We start from the raw sequence: 16,741 nt of genomic DNA, 5'->3' as shown, positions 1-16,741 counted from the left end.
TAAATGTAGCTGTTAGGTTGTTGCAAAAGTAAGTGCAGTTTTTGCCATTATAATGGCACCGACCCAATACTATGATTACAAGGAGGTTCTGTGGTGTAAGGTTCAGAACTTTCCCAGGGATCCTCTGCTTCTGCAGTGAATGCCCACCATTTCACTGGGACCATATGGGGTGGGGGCCAGGGGAACAGCTGGCATGATACCCCCAGGTGCCTTATAGCGGCCACAGGGTTCCAGCGCTGCCTCCTTCCCATTACTGTCCAAGCTGCCTGGGCAGCAAGCTGGGTACTCTACTCACCAAATGAGCCCCTCCTGGCTCTAGCTCTGCCACCACCCCACTTGGTGGTGATCTTGGTCAAACCTGCTTCTCCTCCATAAATCCCAGATTGCCAACATGGACTAGAATCTGGGGGTTCTAAATCTGGGGTCCTTGTCAGGCTCTATGAATGGAATTCAGAGGGTCTATCAACTTGAACGGAAAAAAATTCTAACTCTTTTATTTTCACAAACTTTGAATTGAAATTTAGCATTTGCCTCAAATATGAGTCTAGGCAACAAACCACAGCAGGATTACCAGGACCTGGGACTGTCCCAGAAAGTGACATGTCACATTACAATCATTGCTGCAGAGATCTCAAGATACATCACTAAGGCTTGGCGTTATTTCAAAATTGAGGCCGCGGTTATATCTGCTGCTCGACCTCATCATCTAATGCTTTGCTAAAGAAGCATATACAGGAATATATTACATTTTAACATATGTTCATAATTGCATTTCCATATAATCAGTTTCCTTTGTTTTTAATTTGATGCATTTACAAACTCTACTCTGAGAAGGGGATCCTTGGGCTTTTCCAATCTGGGGAATCAATCCAAGGCACAAAAAATGGTAAGGACTCTTAGATTTCCAAGGATGTTTTGTGTTCTGAATTCCAAGACCCTGTATATCTATTTCCCGAGGGCCCTACCATTAGCATAACTATGAAATTGAATTTGCTGATCACATTGCCTTTTTTTTCCCAATGAGGAAATAGATCCAGGCCGCAGCAGCCTTTCCAAACTCCCGGGCTTCCCACAGAATGCGCTCGAATGACACTGGAAAGATTTCAAAAATCCAGGCCTCCCCCTGCTTTAATTCCTTTCTTCCCCAACAGATGTTGCAGCCTAGTGAGGAAGCCCATCGTGTGCGAGTCTCACGCCACTGACAGGGCTTCGTGGTGCAGCCAGATTCCTCTACGGCCATCCGTACAGCACCAGTCCTTCCGGCTGGAGGAAGCCCCTTCCGGCTCAAGGAAGCCCCATCCAGGAATGAGCTCCATATTTGAAGGAGTGGAGGAGGTCCACACCTCTTCTTCCCAGAGCCAAGAGGTTAAGCTTTCAGGAGGCCCCAGGGCTGGGCAGGAAGGACTGAAGCTGTCCGTCCGTCCATCACCCAGAGTTGTTTCTCTGGACTTTAATTGAAGGTCACGATCCTCAAACCTCTATTTTAATGACTAGTTGCAATCTCTTCTCTTCTTCAGACCTTGACCCAGTTTCTCAACCAGCCAGAGCCACTGGTTTGAATTTCATTTTCTACGTAATTTAGGGATGCCTAGACCAAGGGCCCTTGGCAAGTGATAACCCTTCAGTGGCCCTTGGCTTCCTGATCTATAAGCTGAGGGAAACACAAGCAAGGATTGCCAAGGGCTCTTGCAGTTTTAATGTCCTGGGACAGCAGGCACGTAACCTCTTTGGGCAAATGCACTAAAAACCTGCGTGTAGAGTCAGGCTGTGGGGAGAAGCTGTTCTGACTACGATCCATGTGGCTTCCTCATTCAGACACTGCCTCCCATGGATGTGAGGGTCACCGTCCACATCCATGAAAAGGGTAGAGGACTGAACCTGCCTCTGGAATAGTTCTGAGAATCACGCCAGGTTGTGCATGTAGGGCGCTTGGCAAAGGGCTTGGCAGAGTAAGGGCCCAATAAATGGAGCCATTCATTCAGAGACCATGGCTAACTAACCTGCTCTCCCACAGGCCCCGGCCGGCCAGGATCTCCTGGTTCCCCCTGCGAAGAGACAAAGAGGATAGATCAGGATGGGAGACGGATGTCTAGACCCCCTGGGACTTCCCCAGGCCTGCTGGCCTTCGTTGCCACTGGTGGGGATGAACCAGGGATCTTATTTTCAGTGTGTGGATTTGGAGACCCCCCCAACAAATGGCAGAGACAAAGGGGTACTTGGACAGAACGGCGGGCAGACATGACTCTAGTCACTCATTCCCTCTGAGGGGGCCTTGGCTTACTCAGCACCCGGATGTGTACGTCTCATCTAGGTCCTTCAGACGTCCACTGCGTTTTGTGGAGGTGGAAAATGAAGCCCAGAGAGGCGAAGCGACCTGCCTGAGGTCACACAGTCAGCCAGAGGTAGGGCTAGAACTGAAACCTTAATTTGCCCGGTTGAAATACATATTCCTGGCCAGGTGCCGTGGCTCATGCTGTAATCCCAGCACCTTGGGAGGCCGAGGCAGGTGGATCACCTGAGGTCAAGAGTTCGAGATCAGCCTGGCCAGCATGGAGAAACCCCGTCTCAACTAAAAATACAAAAATTAGCCGGGTATGGTAGTATATGCCTGTAATCACTACCTAACTACTTGGGAGGCTGAGGCAGCAGAATTGCTTGAACCCCAGAAGCAGAGGTTGCAGTGAACTGAGATGCTGCCACTATACTCCAGCCTGGGTGACAAGAGTGAGACTCTGTCTCAAACACACACACACAGACACACACACAGACACACACACACACACACTTCCACTGCAACAGGCTGCCCTGTCACAGAAAGGGTGGTGAAATGGGGCATCAGGGCACTGGGGTCATAGGCCTCAACCCACCAGAGCTCACAGGTGGCTGGGGTGAGTATCCCTGCTCTGGGCTCAGCCTCCCCAGCTATAAAGAAGGGAAATCAGATGCAATTGTCTTCAAGGCTCTGTCCCACTTTCACATTGGGTGGCCTATCTCGGCCTTGTCTGCCTGTTTTATCCCATGCTGAGGTGGCTTCTGCTCCTCAGGCGGCCACAGCTGCCCGGGTCTCCCCATAGCAGACCCATGGGATAAATCCACACAGACAATGTCACCGCTCCCACCACAGAAACCCAACTGGTAGCTGAGGGAGAGAGGCCGAAACCTCAGACAGCAGGACATGGGCTCGGGCTAGCCAGGAGCTTGGCACACACATGCATGTGGCTTACTGATAGTCCAGGTGGAGACTTCTCCTCCTTCAGCTCCTTCCCAACCCTCATGAAAACCAGGATAGATAAGTGGGCCATTTCCCCAGAAGGGAGGGAGATAATGGATGACCTGGACTCCCCCTGGCTCTGCCCTAATTTCCTGTGGGTTTGCTCAGCTATAAACTTGACCAGACGATCTTTTGCTCAGAATGGCTGGGAAACTCCAAATCAAGTGGAGTCCTTGGAAAACCATGAAGTGAGGCTGCCCATGGGGTGAGGGTCATTTCTCTCCTACCTTGGGCCAGGTCTGCTTTGATAACATTTTTTTAAAACCCTATTAATATATGTACTGCCTATTTATTTGTGCATAGTAGGGAAAATATAGAGGCCCACAGAAGAAAATGAAAATCTCCTATTATCCCACCACCCAGAGATAACCCCTGTCCACTTTCTAGCCTCTGCTCTGTGCATAAAGAAACAGGGTGCTGCCAGGCGTGGTGGTACACACCTGTAATCCCAGCACTTCGGGAGGCCAAGACGAGGGAGCACCTGAGGTCGAGAGTTTAAGACCAGCCTGATCAACATGGAGAAACCCCATCTCTACTAAAAATACAAAATTAGCTGGGCATGGGGGTGCAGCATGCCTGTAATCCCAGCTACTCGGGAGGCTGAGGCAGGAGAATCATTTGGACCTGGGAGGCAGAGGTTGCAGTGAGCCAAGATCGTGCTGTTGCACTCCAGCCTGGGCAACAAGAGTGAAACTCCATCTTGAAAGAAAGAAAGAGAGGAAGAGAGGAAGAGAGGAAGGAAGGAAGGGAGGAAGGGAGGGAGGGAGGAAGGAAGGAAGGAAGGAGGGAGGGAGGGAGGGAAGGAGGGAGGAAGGGAGGGAGGGAAGAAGGAAGGATGGAAGGAAGGAGGGAGGGAGGGAGGAAGGGAGGAAGGGAGGAAGGAGGGAGAAAGGGAGGGAGGAAGGAAGGAAGGAGGGAGGGAGGTAGGATGGAAGGAGGGAGGGAGGAGGGAGGGAGGAAGGAAGGGAGGTGCAACCTAGCCCCTGCCACTGGCTCACACTTGAGCATCCCCTTTTATAACCTGTTTCCTCCACCACCACTACCCCATACACAGGCATCTTCCCATCCTGCAAACAGCCTGACTTACCATCTAGGGTTGCTGTGCTATACCCTACTACTTGAATGATCCTCCCCAGTTGGACGCTTAGGTTATGTCCATTTTTTTTCTCTTTTACCAATACTTTATTCCAAATAGGGATCAATTTTTTCTCCCTTTTCACAACTGGCCATGGGATTTGGGGCTTGACTTGGGGCCCCAATATGTAGGATCCCCTCTTTCCTCTTGTCCCCAGGCATCTCCAGGTCCCCTCACCTTCACGCCATCCAGGCCGGGCCTCCCAGGAAACCCCTTCCTGCCAGGCTGACCCTGCAACAGAGAGAGAGGTAAGCTGGGCAGGGGCAACATTGCTGGGGTCCAGGAGCTCCAAGGACCTGGCACAGGGTACCCATGGCTATAGAGGGCCAGTGCCCTGAGAAGACAGGAACACAGAATCCTGAGTCACCAGGTGGCCAGCTATCCTAAAATACAGGAAGGGTCTCTAGCTGCGTGGACTCAGGGAAGCCTCTCCTGTCCCTGGGTTGGTCTTCTTGTTGCAAAAAGAGGATGATGACATCTGCCTTCAGGGAACAAGGGAAAGGAAGGGACTTGGCCAATGATCAGGGGTACTGGGAAGGGGAGAGTTTATGCCAGTGGTCCCCAAAGTATGGCCTGAGGACTCCAGGGGTCCCTAAGATCCTTTCAGAAGGTTCACAAGGTTGAAATGATTTTCATAATCACGCTAAGATGTCATTTGCCTTTGTCAATATCACTCTCTTGGGGCTGCATGACCTGCGATGCTGTCCATGGATTGAAAGCAGAAGCAGAGTAGAGGAGCCAGCTGACTTCTATTAGGCTAGACATTAAAAAGATCTGCAAAAATAGTGACACAGTGCCACTCTTTCCACTCAATTATTTTGCCATGGAAAATAGAGTGAATTCTCCTAAAATTATTATTTTCATTAACAGGAAATGAGTTTACGATTAATCTTCAATGAATGAATGAATAAATACATCTAAAGTCTCTTGGTTTTAATTACTAATATCAGTAGATGTAACCCACACAGAGCTCTTTGGGTCCTTTATCATTTTTAAGAGCATAAGAGGTCCAGATACCACAAATTTCATGAACTGCTGGTTTATGCAGTGGCTGCGATGAAGAGGGGGCGTGGGACAAGGGACTTGGGGAAGGCAGTTGCAACAGTGCACAGGACTTGGGCTGAGGTCCCAGGCAGGGCGCCCCCACTGCCTGGCTGTGAGATGTTGAGCTGAAGCCGTCACTCTCATTTGCCTCTTCTCTAATGAAACCAAGGAAAGCAGTCCTGTGACATGGGAGAACCCAGGAGGATACTGACACGAAGCACCCGGCATGTAAGACGTGGGCAGTGACAGTTTCCTGGCTCTTGTCTTTCTCCTTTGGGGTCTGTCCTAGTCCTCTCTCTGGCTTGGTCCAAGGCCCTCACTGATGACTTCTCTGGAGCACTGGCCAGATGTTGCCCTGCCAGTGCACAGCTGGCTCAGCTCCCGTGAATCCCACCTCCCCCAGGCCAGTGATACTCACCTCCAAGCCAGGGGCCCCTGGTGGCCCCATGGGTCCCTCATCTCCCTAGAATTGGGAGACACGAGAGAGGAAAAAAGGAGAAAATTAATCCAGTTGGACTTGCAGAGATCTTGTCCTGTATGGAGGGAAAGGGATGGACAGAGGAGAGCCCTCCTGGACGGAGAGCAATGGCATGGCTGGCCCACCTGCCTGGACCTCCCCCAGGGCAGAGGCTCCACAGGTCATGGCCTAGAGCTCAGGTTACACAGTGACTTCCAGTCAAGGGAGACTCCAGGCTTCATAGTCCTGGGCATGAGAGTTAAACCCCATTGTGTGCTGTGAGGAACAGAGCCTCAAGCTGCAGCTCAAAGATGTAAGCTCTGAGTTTTGCCGTTTGCTCACTAGCAGATCTCAGCCTCACTGTGCCTCAGTTTCCCAGAGTGGAGAAGATCATCCTCAAGTATAATAACTGGCTTCACTGAGTTCCTGGAGGACAGCAATGATGCCTTATTCATTCTTGCAGCCACCCCCAAATATCACTCAGGAAGGTGCAGTGTCTAGCAGGTATTTGGTGAATGAATGAATGAATGAATGAATGAAGCTGTGAACAAGTGGCAGACATACATAGGGTTTCTGAGTGGTAACATGAGTGTAGACAGAAGCACATGGCTGGTGCCATTCCCTCCTCTCCCTTTCTTTCTTATTTCTGGTCCATGAGACTCTCCAGGTCCCCGCAACCCCACAGGCTCAGGCAGCCTCTGAACAGGCTCCTTCTGGCCTGACCAAGGGGCTCCCTCCAGAACCACCCCCCAGCTCCTTTCCCCCAGCTTCCAGGAAAGCAGCTCCACGTGGTGGCTCCCAGAGCCAGCGCTGGGACCCCGCCAGACCCAGAGCCAGCCCAAGAAGGGATCCATGTCAGCTGGATGCCCGCCTGCGTTGGCGGTGAATCTGGGCTTCCTGCACCCTCAGCCCAGGGCTGTGTGTCACGGGGGCCTGGCATCTGAGCTAAGGTAGGTGGGGCATAGGAAGGCTAAGCATGGCCTTGTGCACAGGGCAAAATCAGGGGCCCAGTCATCTAGTGCCCACCTGATGCTCCAACAGGCCCATAGAGACCCTTCCCCATCCACTTCACCAACTGCACATAAATAAGCAAATCGATGCTTTGCCACTATTTGTGCAAGTCATTATAATATTCTGGAGGTGCCCCCAGGCCACTCCCAGGAAGCCCAGAGTCGACAGCATAGGGCATATGTCATGAACTTTGAGCTCAAGCCCACCTGGGTTCCCACTGTGGTGCCTGCTATTAACCATGAGACCCAACTCTCTTTCCCTCTCTGGGCCTCGGTGGCCTCACCTGTAAAATGGGGCTGACAATTCCCACTCCCCATCAATGCCCTGATAAACTGCTACTATAAGCATGGCAGTGGCAGCAGTTCTGGGAAAGAAAAATCCAGGGTGATGAGGGTGCAGAGGAGGGAGGGTGGGGGAAGCCACCCTGTCAGGTGACAACAGGGCAGAGAAGGTCCCTGGAGGGAGCAAGGCTGTATAGGATGAGCTGGTGGGTGAGTCTGGGGCAGCCCTATGTGGTGTCCTGGCTGAGGAGACTCCAGCCTCCAGCTAAGGCCTTCAGTACCCAGGACACGGCAGGCTGGGGGCTGCAGTCAGGCCAGGATGGGCAGTGGAGCAGGGCCAGACAGTCTCACCTCGGGCCCCAGCTGCCCACGGGGTCCCGGCAGGCCTCGGGCTCCAGGCTTACCCTGGGGAGAAGGGAACAAAAAGGGAGTCTCAGAGGCGGTACCTCCATCGCCATCACAGGCTGGCAAGGCACCCCCTGCTTCCAAGCCAGGCAGCCAGCCCTTGAGGCCTGTGGTTTCTGCAGAGCTGTCTGCTTCTCCAACTGGAGTTACCCTGGGAAGGGACTCACCTTCATGCCTTCTGGGCCATTGTCCCCAGGGGGGCCGATGTCTCCTGGGAATCCCTGCGGGGAAGCAGAGAGCAGGGTCACCCAGGGGGCTGTGAAGGGAGTGCTATGGGTCTGTGTCTTACAGAGGGACTGACCTGGGTTTCCATCTCATCCTACTGGGATGGGACCCCAGGCTGATCGGCTAACCGCTTTGATCCCACAATCCTGAGATCTCAAACAGGAGGTGTGGTTCCAGCCCTGACACCTTAGAGAGTTGCTGAGACAATAAATGGGACGAATGCAGGAAAGCATGAAGGTTGTAACATGCAAAGTCACATTCAAGGTCGTTATTTTCAAATCTGGTGCCGCTACCGGGTCAGAGTTACGGGTGTCCAGGGACATTGCTCCCCAGAGCTAGCCACACCCTGCCCTGAGAAGTCTTGTCTTGACTGCAGTAATCCTACAGAGAGGATTATTTTCTGGGTTTGCTGTGACTTTGAAAGCACTGAGAAGTGCTGACCTAATTAAGCTGAAGTCCTTCCTACATCCTGGCCACATGTGTTGGACTCTACCCCACTCCACCCGTGGGGGCTCCCTCTCTGCCCCACTCCACCCGTGGGGGCTCCCTCTCTGCCCCACTCCACCTGCTTCCTGATGAGGGCCATTCCTGTGGGAAGAGTGTGCAATAGAAGGTTCTTTCTTCAGGCAGTGGAATCACCTCCCTTCCCCTCAGTATCCTTGTGCTCCTCTTCAGGGCCTCACAGAGTACAGGGGCTCCCTCTCCCCACCATGGTCTTTGCACAATTTGGAGACCAGTTCCCCAGTTCCCAGAGACCTGCCCTTCTCCTGTGTGACCCTGGGCAAGTTCCTTAGCCTCTCCCAGCCTCAGCTTCCTCAGCTGTAAAATGGTGCCCCTAGCATCTCTCTTACAGGGCTGTTGTTAAGTTTAAATTGAACAAGCAAAGTTGCAAGCGCTCGGTAAAAATCTGCATCCAAAATGATTTTGGGTCCTGTACCCCGGGAAAAGAAGTCTGCCTGGGGTGGGCCCATCTCTACGTGAGAACCTGGCAGTCGGGATGCTGATGCTCACTTGCATCTGACCCATTGATGAGTAAGAGAATTCGCCCTTGTGCTGGAAGAGCTGGAGCTCCCTCCCATGGTCTCTGGGAAAGCAGGCAAAGAAGCAGGCAGGGTGCTGACACACTTATCAGCTTCTGTGCTTATCAGCTTCCGCCTTCAGTGGAGCAGAGCTATCTCTCTGCTACAGAGTCGACCAATCAAAACAGACACAAAGATGGGAGAGGCTGATGGCTAAAGTGTCCAGGGACCCAGGAGAGAGCCCAAACAGACCTTATTTGCTCCTACATAGCAGAGCAACCCTGGGGAAGCCACTTTCCTGCTCTGTGACTCAGTTCCTTCAACTGTAAACCGGTGGTAGTAATACCTCCCTCATGCGGTTGTCGTGCAATTCAGCAAGTTCTCATCTCAAAGACACTACAAGGCCTCCTGGCACCAGGAGGTGCCTCATAAATGTGAGGGAGCATGCTTTCCACCCTCACGGGCCAGAATGCTGGGAAAGCCGGACTCCCAGAAAAGCCTTTTTCCAGTGACCAGAGGAGGGAATTGGGGCCATGAAGGAGAGGCCAAGTCCATTTGTCTAAAGATAGGACTGTGTCAGAGCCAAAGTCAACACAGTGGAAAGTCAGAACTTGTAGCTTTTAGGAAACATTTCCTCATCCATCTGAGTGATAGCAGCAGCGATCTTTGGAAGGGTCTGGTCGATCTGCAGAGCCACACTTTTGTGCTGGATGCAGAGATCTCATGGGTGAGCAAGACCCAGAAGCCAGGGCGTTGTGGGAGGGGGGCTCCAGGTGGGGTTGGCCCTGGGTGCTAATGATCCTGAGATGGACAGCAGCCCTGGCTCCTGCTCAGCCCCACTCTCCAGATACCAGACCCATATTAAAGAGAGCAGGGTCAAAGAGAACCCAGCCAGCTTGCTTTACTCCACTACGGGTGAACTCCAAGTTGATCGTTCAGGTGTAGCCTACCTATGCCAATGATCACACGCATCAGAAACCCTCAGCCTCTCTCCTTACTTAACTAGAGTTATTATATGAATTGCTAAATCTATCCTTATTTCCCATTCTTCATTCAAAAGCCCAAATTTTGCATTTACCTCTTGCTCCCCACACCCGGAAGCTCTGAGCCCTGAACCGTTCCAGAGTGGCTGTGGGTGGTTAGGAACGTTCCAGGGCTTGGAGCGGGAACTCTGAGTGGAGAATGTCCTGTGAGGGGCCCAGTGGCGCACAGAGGGCTTTCATGAATCGCAAAGCTGCGGTGGCCACAAAGTTGGCAGAGGCCTCTGAGGCCAGCTCTTTGTCCCTGCTGACTTTTGAGAGCCTCTCGGTAAGAGCAGAAGAGCAGAGGGTGAATGTAAAGTAAACCATTGCTGATCTAGGAATCTCTCCCCTTGGCCTCATCTCTCATACCCTGCATGCCCTAAAGCAAGTCTTTCCCCAACTCTGGGCCTTAGTTTCCCAAGGATAAGTCCGAGTCCTAGCTGCAGGAAGACACAGAGAAATGGGGCATCACATACCTCGGGTCCAGGGGGCCCGGGAAACCCAATAGATCCTTTGTCTCCAACTTTGCCCTGTGGAAGAGAAAAGATTTCGGGGAGGCAGGGGTGAGGGCCCCAGCTTCCATGAACCTCCCACGTTACTCCCCTGGCTGTAGGTGGTTTGAAAGTTCAGGAACATGTGCATAAAATCTACCTGGACTAGAAGGAGTGACCATTCAAACTCTGCCTCCTGCACTTCCTAGCCATGGGGCCCTCGGCAAGTCACTTCACCTTTGGGAACTTTAGTTTGCCTATCTGTAAAATGGGAGCAATACTAATTCCCTAACTCCTGGGGTAGTTGGTAGCCTTCAAAGAAACACAGTATGGAAAGGGTCTGATGCACAGCGACACTCAATGAGTGGCAGCCACTGCTGTTATTGATAACATCACTACTGTTTACAAGGTAGCAGGAACCCCAGATCCTCATCAGAGCTTTGTCAGTGAATAAGGCCTGCCTCTGAGGCTGGGTGAGTTTCTGCGCCTCTCAGTGTCCTCATCTGTGAAATGAGCAGATCCCATTCCTCCCTGCCCTGCTTGTCCCCAGGAGTTCTGCTGCAGGATGGAACGAAGTCCTGGAGGTCCACGTTCCATGATCAGTTGGAGAGTGTGAAGTTTGGGGGTGTTAGAGGAGCAGGTACTTACCAGAGGCCCTGGCTTCCCCCGTGCGCCAGGGAACCCTGGCAACCCCTGGCTCCCCTGGAAGAGACCCAGAGCAGGCTGGGGTTAGTGAGGAAGAGAAACAGCCAGGTGAACAGCCGCCCACTCTTCCTGCTGGCCCCAGGCCCAGAGAACACCCGCCTTGGAGGAGGATGAGCTCTTTCCTTCCTTTCCCTGCTGTGAGCTCTGGCTTGGATAACACCTGCCTGGCACCCCTATAGGCTGGCCCCGAGGAAATGCTAACATAAAACAGCAGTGCCTGTCCTCACGCGGAAGAATCAGGGACGCTGGGGCTGTGCACAGGCTCTGTGGTGCCCTTGACACCTGGGGAACCTTGAAGACTAGGTCCAGCAGCGAAAAAGCCAGGCCTGCTACAGTTCACAATGTGGAGCCATGGAGGCTGGGTCAGGACAGGCCAGCGAGGAGGGAGGGGAGAGGAAGAGGGAGAGCTGGCCAACATCTGGGCCTCGTTGACTGGCTGGGAGAGTCCAGATGTGGCCACATGATGCCAGACACAGGCAAAGGGGAGCCAGTCTCAGCAGACCCACAGCTGGGCTCTGGAAGTCAAGGCCACCTCAGTTTGACCTGTAGTCCATCTGTCAGTGAGCAAGGCCAGTTACTCACTCCCTCAACCTTATCCTAAATATTCGCCATCAAGAGCAGCACCCTGAGCCGAGTTCCATCAGGGCCGTCTGGAGCTTTGGTCTCAGGGAACTCAATGTCCAGCAGAGGACTCATCAGAGGTACCCCAAAATCAGAGGAGAAAGGCAGCACCACCAGTAAGGGAAGGACATGCCCCTCAGGGCACTGAGAGAATGAAATGGCCACTTTCTGAGTAGGTGGGAAAAATGGCCTCTGAGCAGGGTGGTGTGGAGAGGCTCAGGGAGGCAGACCGGGGTGGGAGCAGTCTGTGTGTATGTGCAGAGGCACACGGTGGGCAGCTCAGTGGGGCTGGAGTACGGGGCTGGAAGGGAGAGAGCGGGGGAGTGTTAGAGAGAACACTCACTGGGGTCCTGATGTATGGTTAGGGAGCCAGAGTGTCATTCTGAGAGCAATAGGGAGCCTTGGATGGTGTGTGAGCAGAGAGCAGAGCTTTATGCTCAGAAGAACAGTCAGGAGGCAGTAAGGAAGACAGAGAGAAAGCAAGAGGCTGGGGCCCAGAAATAAGTTAGGAAGCCCCAGTAAAGTCCAAAGAAGAGATGATGAATGGATCAAAGATGGAGAAGCCTGGATCAATTTCAAAGGCAGCTGTCTCACAGGTGGGTCCTGGCCCGTGACGGGCCCTAGGAAGGAAGCCAGGACCAGGGGAGCAGCAGGGCGGGGGTGGGGCAGGGGGAGGGGAAAATCCAATGCAATTACCTTGTCTCCTTGGAATCCGGGGTCTCCTGACACACCTGGAACCCCTTGTTCACCCTAAGTACACATCAGCAAAGAAGGTTACAATGGAGACCACACGGGCTCTGGAAGCCTCCCCCACAGACCCCCTGTCGAGGTACAGCTGTGCCGAGGCTGTTCCCCGAGGCTGTTCCCCAAGTCAGATCTGGCCAGCAGCAGCCTTGTGAGACGAAAGGACGGGGCCCCTGGTGAGGAAAGCAGGCCATGGTGGGGGATGAGCCGGCCGATGTGCAGGCTTGCCTGGGGCTGCCTGGGATGGCTGAAAGCGCCCCTAACAGAAGCTAAACTGCCCAGTGCCCAGTGTCACCCAGCCTTGCACAGGGAACTGACGCAGAGCAAATGAAGTGTCTGAGCTTTCAACCTCCTCATCATCAACTAGCACTGTGACCCAGGGGCCGGGGCGTGTGGATAAGGGCCACGTACCACTGTGGTTTCGGAGTGTTTGCGTCTGCTGTTTGATATTTTTCACAATCAGACTGAGCTGTGACTTTCTCCTCCTGTGGGGCTTTCTATGCCAGCAATCAGCTTTGGTCTATTTTTTGTTTTTGAGATGGAGTCTCACTCTGGTTGCCCAGGTTGGAAAGCAGTGGCATGATCTCAGCTCACTGAAACTTTGACCTCCTGAGCTCAGGTGATTCTCCTACCTCAGCCTCCCCTGTAGCTAGGACTATAGGCACATGCCACCATGCCCAGCCTTTTTTTTTTTTTTTTTTTAAGTAAAGACGGGGTTTCGCCATGTTGCCCAAGAAGGTCTTGAACTCCTGAACTCAGGTGATCCACCCGCTTCGGCCTCCCAAAGCGTTGGGATTACGGGCAGCTAGTCTATTTCTAATTAACTGCTTTCAATCAGCTACAGCATGGGAAATTAGATGTCCTGGCTTGTTAAGACTATGTGTAAACAGTGAGTAAATTGATCTTGACTTAGGTCTGGGTGTTTCTCTTCTAACACAACGTACTGCACTGATTCTGGCTGCTGGAGGTCTCTTCTGCTCCCTCCCTATTTTTAGCCATGTTCTGAATGGGTGCAGTACAGATTGGGAGCTGCTTCCCCTTAGGGCCAGAACCACCTGACAGGCCTCACCTCACCCTATCCAGCCCTCCATGCTGGACATGACTGACACTCTGTTGGCCCCAGGATTCACAAAACATTTATGTCCCTGGGAGCAGGAGAAAGAATGGGGAGAAAAACCCAGGAAGAATGGAGCGCCTTAGAAAACCCACACATGGCTAGGGCCATGACCCAACAAAAGAACTTCCTTAGTAGAACAAAAGTCAGAATTTAAAAAAAAAAAACAACTTTTTTTGAACTGACTTTGGTTTTTCCAGTTTGGAAAATCCTGTACAACACCCTGGTGTTTGGGGAACCACAGGACATTTTTTTTTTTTTAACGTCCAAGAGAGGAGTGAAGGGGTTAAAAAAAAAAAAGTTACAATAGCAAAACAAGGAAAGTTTAAAAGGCACCTCAGACATCAGGACAATGAATTTGAAAAGAGCTGGGCTCGGAGCAAGAGATCTGCTTCCAGAATGCTTCTCCAGGCTGAGAGAGGGAGCCAGCGGTTGTAAGTAGGACTGAGGCCAGGCTGGGTCATGGAAAATCTGGGATCTGAGGCAGGAGCAACCTCGGAACATGAAGGATGGCTCTGTCAGCCCAGGGTAGGGCCAGGGGACACGGATGTGTGCGTGGCCGATCGGAACACAGCCTTAAGACTCCTCCCCACCAAAGGAAAAGGGGTTCCTTTCTCCCTCTCTCTCTCTTTTTTCCCCTAAAGACATTTGATTTTCCTAAAAACTATGGGCATGAAAATAATTTCCTCCTCGTTTTTTTTTCTTCAGAGTTTTCACATCTCTAAATGTCCCAGACAACTCCCAGCAATAAGCCAGCCGAGTTCTACGTAACACATTTATTTCCATGTTCCTGCAGCTCTGCAAAGGGACCTATAAAAAGCTCACTGCCCACACTCTCACTTCCTCGGCTGCCTTTCTCCCTTGTCCATGACTTCAATGTTTCCAGAGCACTGATGTTTCAAACCTTAGGATAAACAGGTAAGTGAGGGGAACCCCCACCCCCACCCTGTCTCCATCAGAAAACCCATTCAAAGAGGGAGGGCTCTGGCAGAGGAGTGTAGCAGACAGCAGGGCAAGGGGGCAGAGGTGGATGGTGGCTAGAGGCTTGGGCATGACAGGAGGAGATGGAAGAGGTAGAAACAGGCAGAGAAGGGACTGGGACTGGCACTGCATCCAGCTGGCTACCCAATCTGGCTACGTCCATTTTCACCAAGCAATTCTAATGTTCTAAGAGTCCACTGGCCTACAAATCTCTTTCTCTCTCGGGTTTTTGGTTTCTCCAGCTGTGAGATGCAGGCACTGTGAAAATGTGACCTCCCCACATCCCCAGAGCCTCATCAGCTCTGACCTTCTGACTTCAGTTCTGCTCCACTGGTGAGGTCTTTGGAGCCAGGTAACTCTCTACTTACCAGCTGTGTGGCCTCAGGCAAGCTTTGCATTTCACAGTGGGTTGGAGGATTAATGGGTGAATCCATGTGGTGCACTCAGATGGTGCCCAGCATGGCACCTGACCCTATGACTCGGGCATAGGAGGAAGCAGAGACACCTGGAGACAGGTGCAGTGTCATCTGACCACAGGAGGGCCTGCACAGCAGTCAGCCCTTCAGATGTCCTGTGGATACTTGGAATATTGCCCTGAACCCCTCCTGCACACCCTTTGGGGATCCTGGTTTGCCAAGGGTCTGAAGAGGACAGGCAGGAAGATGGCCACAGATCAGGGCGCAAGGAGTGTTGGGCCCTGTGTCTCTGCTATTCAGATGCTGCTTCGCTCTGGGCCCCCAGGGCCCGTCTTCCCACCTCCAACTCTGGTTTGGTACCAGGTGAGAAAAGGAGAGCTCAGCAGCAGGGCTGCTTAGAGGACACATGGCAAGGGTGGCCACCCTCGTGGCAGCAGGAGGAGAAGTGGATCAGGGGCTCAGAGTTGCATTTCCAGCCGGGATGCTCTCTGAGGTTGGGTCCCCAATTCCATGCCAGGGTGGTCTATGTGGATTTGCTTCCTCCTGTGCCCACACTGCCACCCTCCTTGCTCTGTGGCTTTGCCTTCAAAGCTCAGATACTGGCCTCAGCTCTACTCTCTGGATTCAGAGCCCTGCCTCGACATACCTGCCTCCCCCCGCCCCCCGCTGCAACAGCTGCTGATGCCCTATCTGCTGAGGTCTTCGGGCTCCCAGAACCACCTGCCTGAGTCCCACCCAGAGTGACCAGGAAGAAACTGGGGAGCACAGATTTAGGGGAGACCAGAGGGGAGGCAGAAGAGTGCAGGGGAGTGGACCTGGCGAGAAATCAGCAGCAGCCTCCGGGCGGAGAGGGGGGTGGCATGCAGAGAAACCACAGTGCAATAAGGGAGTATTCAGATCACCTTATCACCTTTCAGTCCGGGCTCCCCCACGCTGCCCATCAGTCCCTGCAAGACAAAGGCCAAAGGCTGGCTGTGATGGGACTCCACGCCACGGAAGTCAGGAGCCCTGGCTTACATGCAACTTGCCACAAACCCTGTGCTAGATCCCCCAACTTCAGCATTCGCATCTGTAAAAGGGGCAAATGACTCCCATGTCACAGGGCAAGGGTGTGGCCTGAAGGAGCTATGAGAAGAGGCAGTGAATCGCAGCACTGCAGACAAACCCAGGGGAAGAAGGAACTGATGGGGAGGGAAGGGCTGAACGAGCTGTGTCCCATGCATGGTGGTTAAATTGGGTCGTCCCTGGGATGTGGTCCTACAGTCTTAGACTGCCTTCCTGCTGCACGCCCTTTCCACTCCGGGGTGGGCTGAGTTCACCAGTTTGCCATGGTAGTTTCTATAGCCCTGGTGATGTCCCCCACTGGACTTCCAGTGCCCCGAGGCTGGGAACCACATCAGACTCATGCTCAGCTAGAGGAAGATGTCTGGCTTAAATGACATACAGATGAAGCCTGGCTCTGAGGCCAGAGCTGGCTGAGCTCCTGACCTACCCAGCTTCCTCCCAGTAGCTCTCTGAGCAGCCTACCATCCTCCCTTCCCCAGCATAATCTAAGGTTGCCCTTCCTTCTGGGCTGAAATGGGTTGGGGGTGCCCAGCTGGGACAAGGCCTGAAGCGGGGGACATCCCTTGCTTACCTTCATGCCCTTGGGTCCTGGGTAGCCAATCGGACCCAACACTCCCAAGTCACCCTGGGGAGAAAGAAAAGAGGATGCTGTGAGCATTGGCCGACAGGGGGCCAGCCTGGGTGATGGGGACGATCCCCAAGGTCCCTGGGGCTGGGCTTCCGAAGATGTCACT

The 16,741-nt window shown here is 52.9% G+C and overlaps 1 protein-coding gene across 9 annotated transcripts in view; it reads right to left on the bottom strand.

Annotated features, from left to right (window-relative positions):
* Nucleotides 1-16,741, bottom strand: part of COL27A1 (collagen type XXVII alpha 1 chain) — a 156,373-nt gene that overhangs the window by 63,866 nt on the left and 75,766 nt on the right. For 8 of the 9 annotated variants that reach the window (XR_013536080.1, XR_004728611.3, XR_004728610.3 and 5 more), the window contains exons 15-24: nt 16,579-16,632; nt 15,845-15,889; nt 12,384-12,437; nt 11,010-11,063; nt 10,347-10,400; nt 7,772-7,825; nt 7,551-7,604; nt 5,869-5,913; nt 4,584-4,637; nt 2,001-2,045 (exon numbers count right to left, since the gene is read on the bottom strand). Coding sequence is in view for 6 of the 9 variants with exons in the window: in XM_035255482.3 (XP_035111373.2) it covers nt 2,001-2,045; nt 4,584-4,637; nt 5,869-5,913; nt 7,551-7,604; nt 7,772-7,825; nt 10,347-10,400; nt 11,010-11,063; nt 12,384-12,437; nt 15,845-15,889; nt 16,579-16,632 (513 nt within the window). In the remaining 3 variants the exon portion in view is untranslated. The remainder of the gene's footprint in view (nt 1-2,000; nt 2,046-4,583; nt 4,638-5,868; nt 5,914-7,550; nt 7,605-7,771; nt 7,826-10,346; nt 10,401-11,009; nt 11,064-12,383; nt 12,438-15,844; nt 15,890-16,578; nt 16,633-16,741) is intronic. The other variant, XM_035255485.3, reaches the window with a different exon arrangement.

This window comes from Callithrix jacchus, chromosome 1 (genome assembly GCF_049354715.1).
Source record: "Callithrix jacchus isolate 240 chromosome 1, calJac240_pri, whole genome shotgun sequence".
Classification (NCBI taxonomy): domain Eukaryota; kingdom Metazoa; phylum Chordata; class Mammalia; order Primates; family Cebidae; genus Callithrix; species Callithrix jacchus.
The sequence above is the reverse complement of the archived record's forward strand: the minus strand, read 5'-3'. Positions and strand labels throughout refer to the sequence as shown.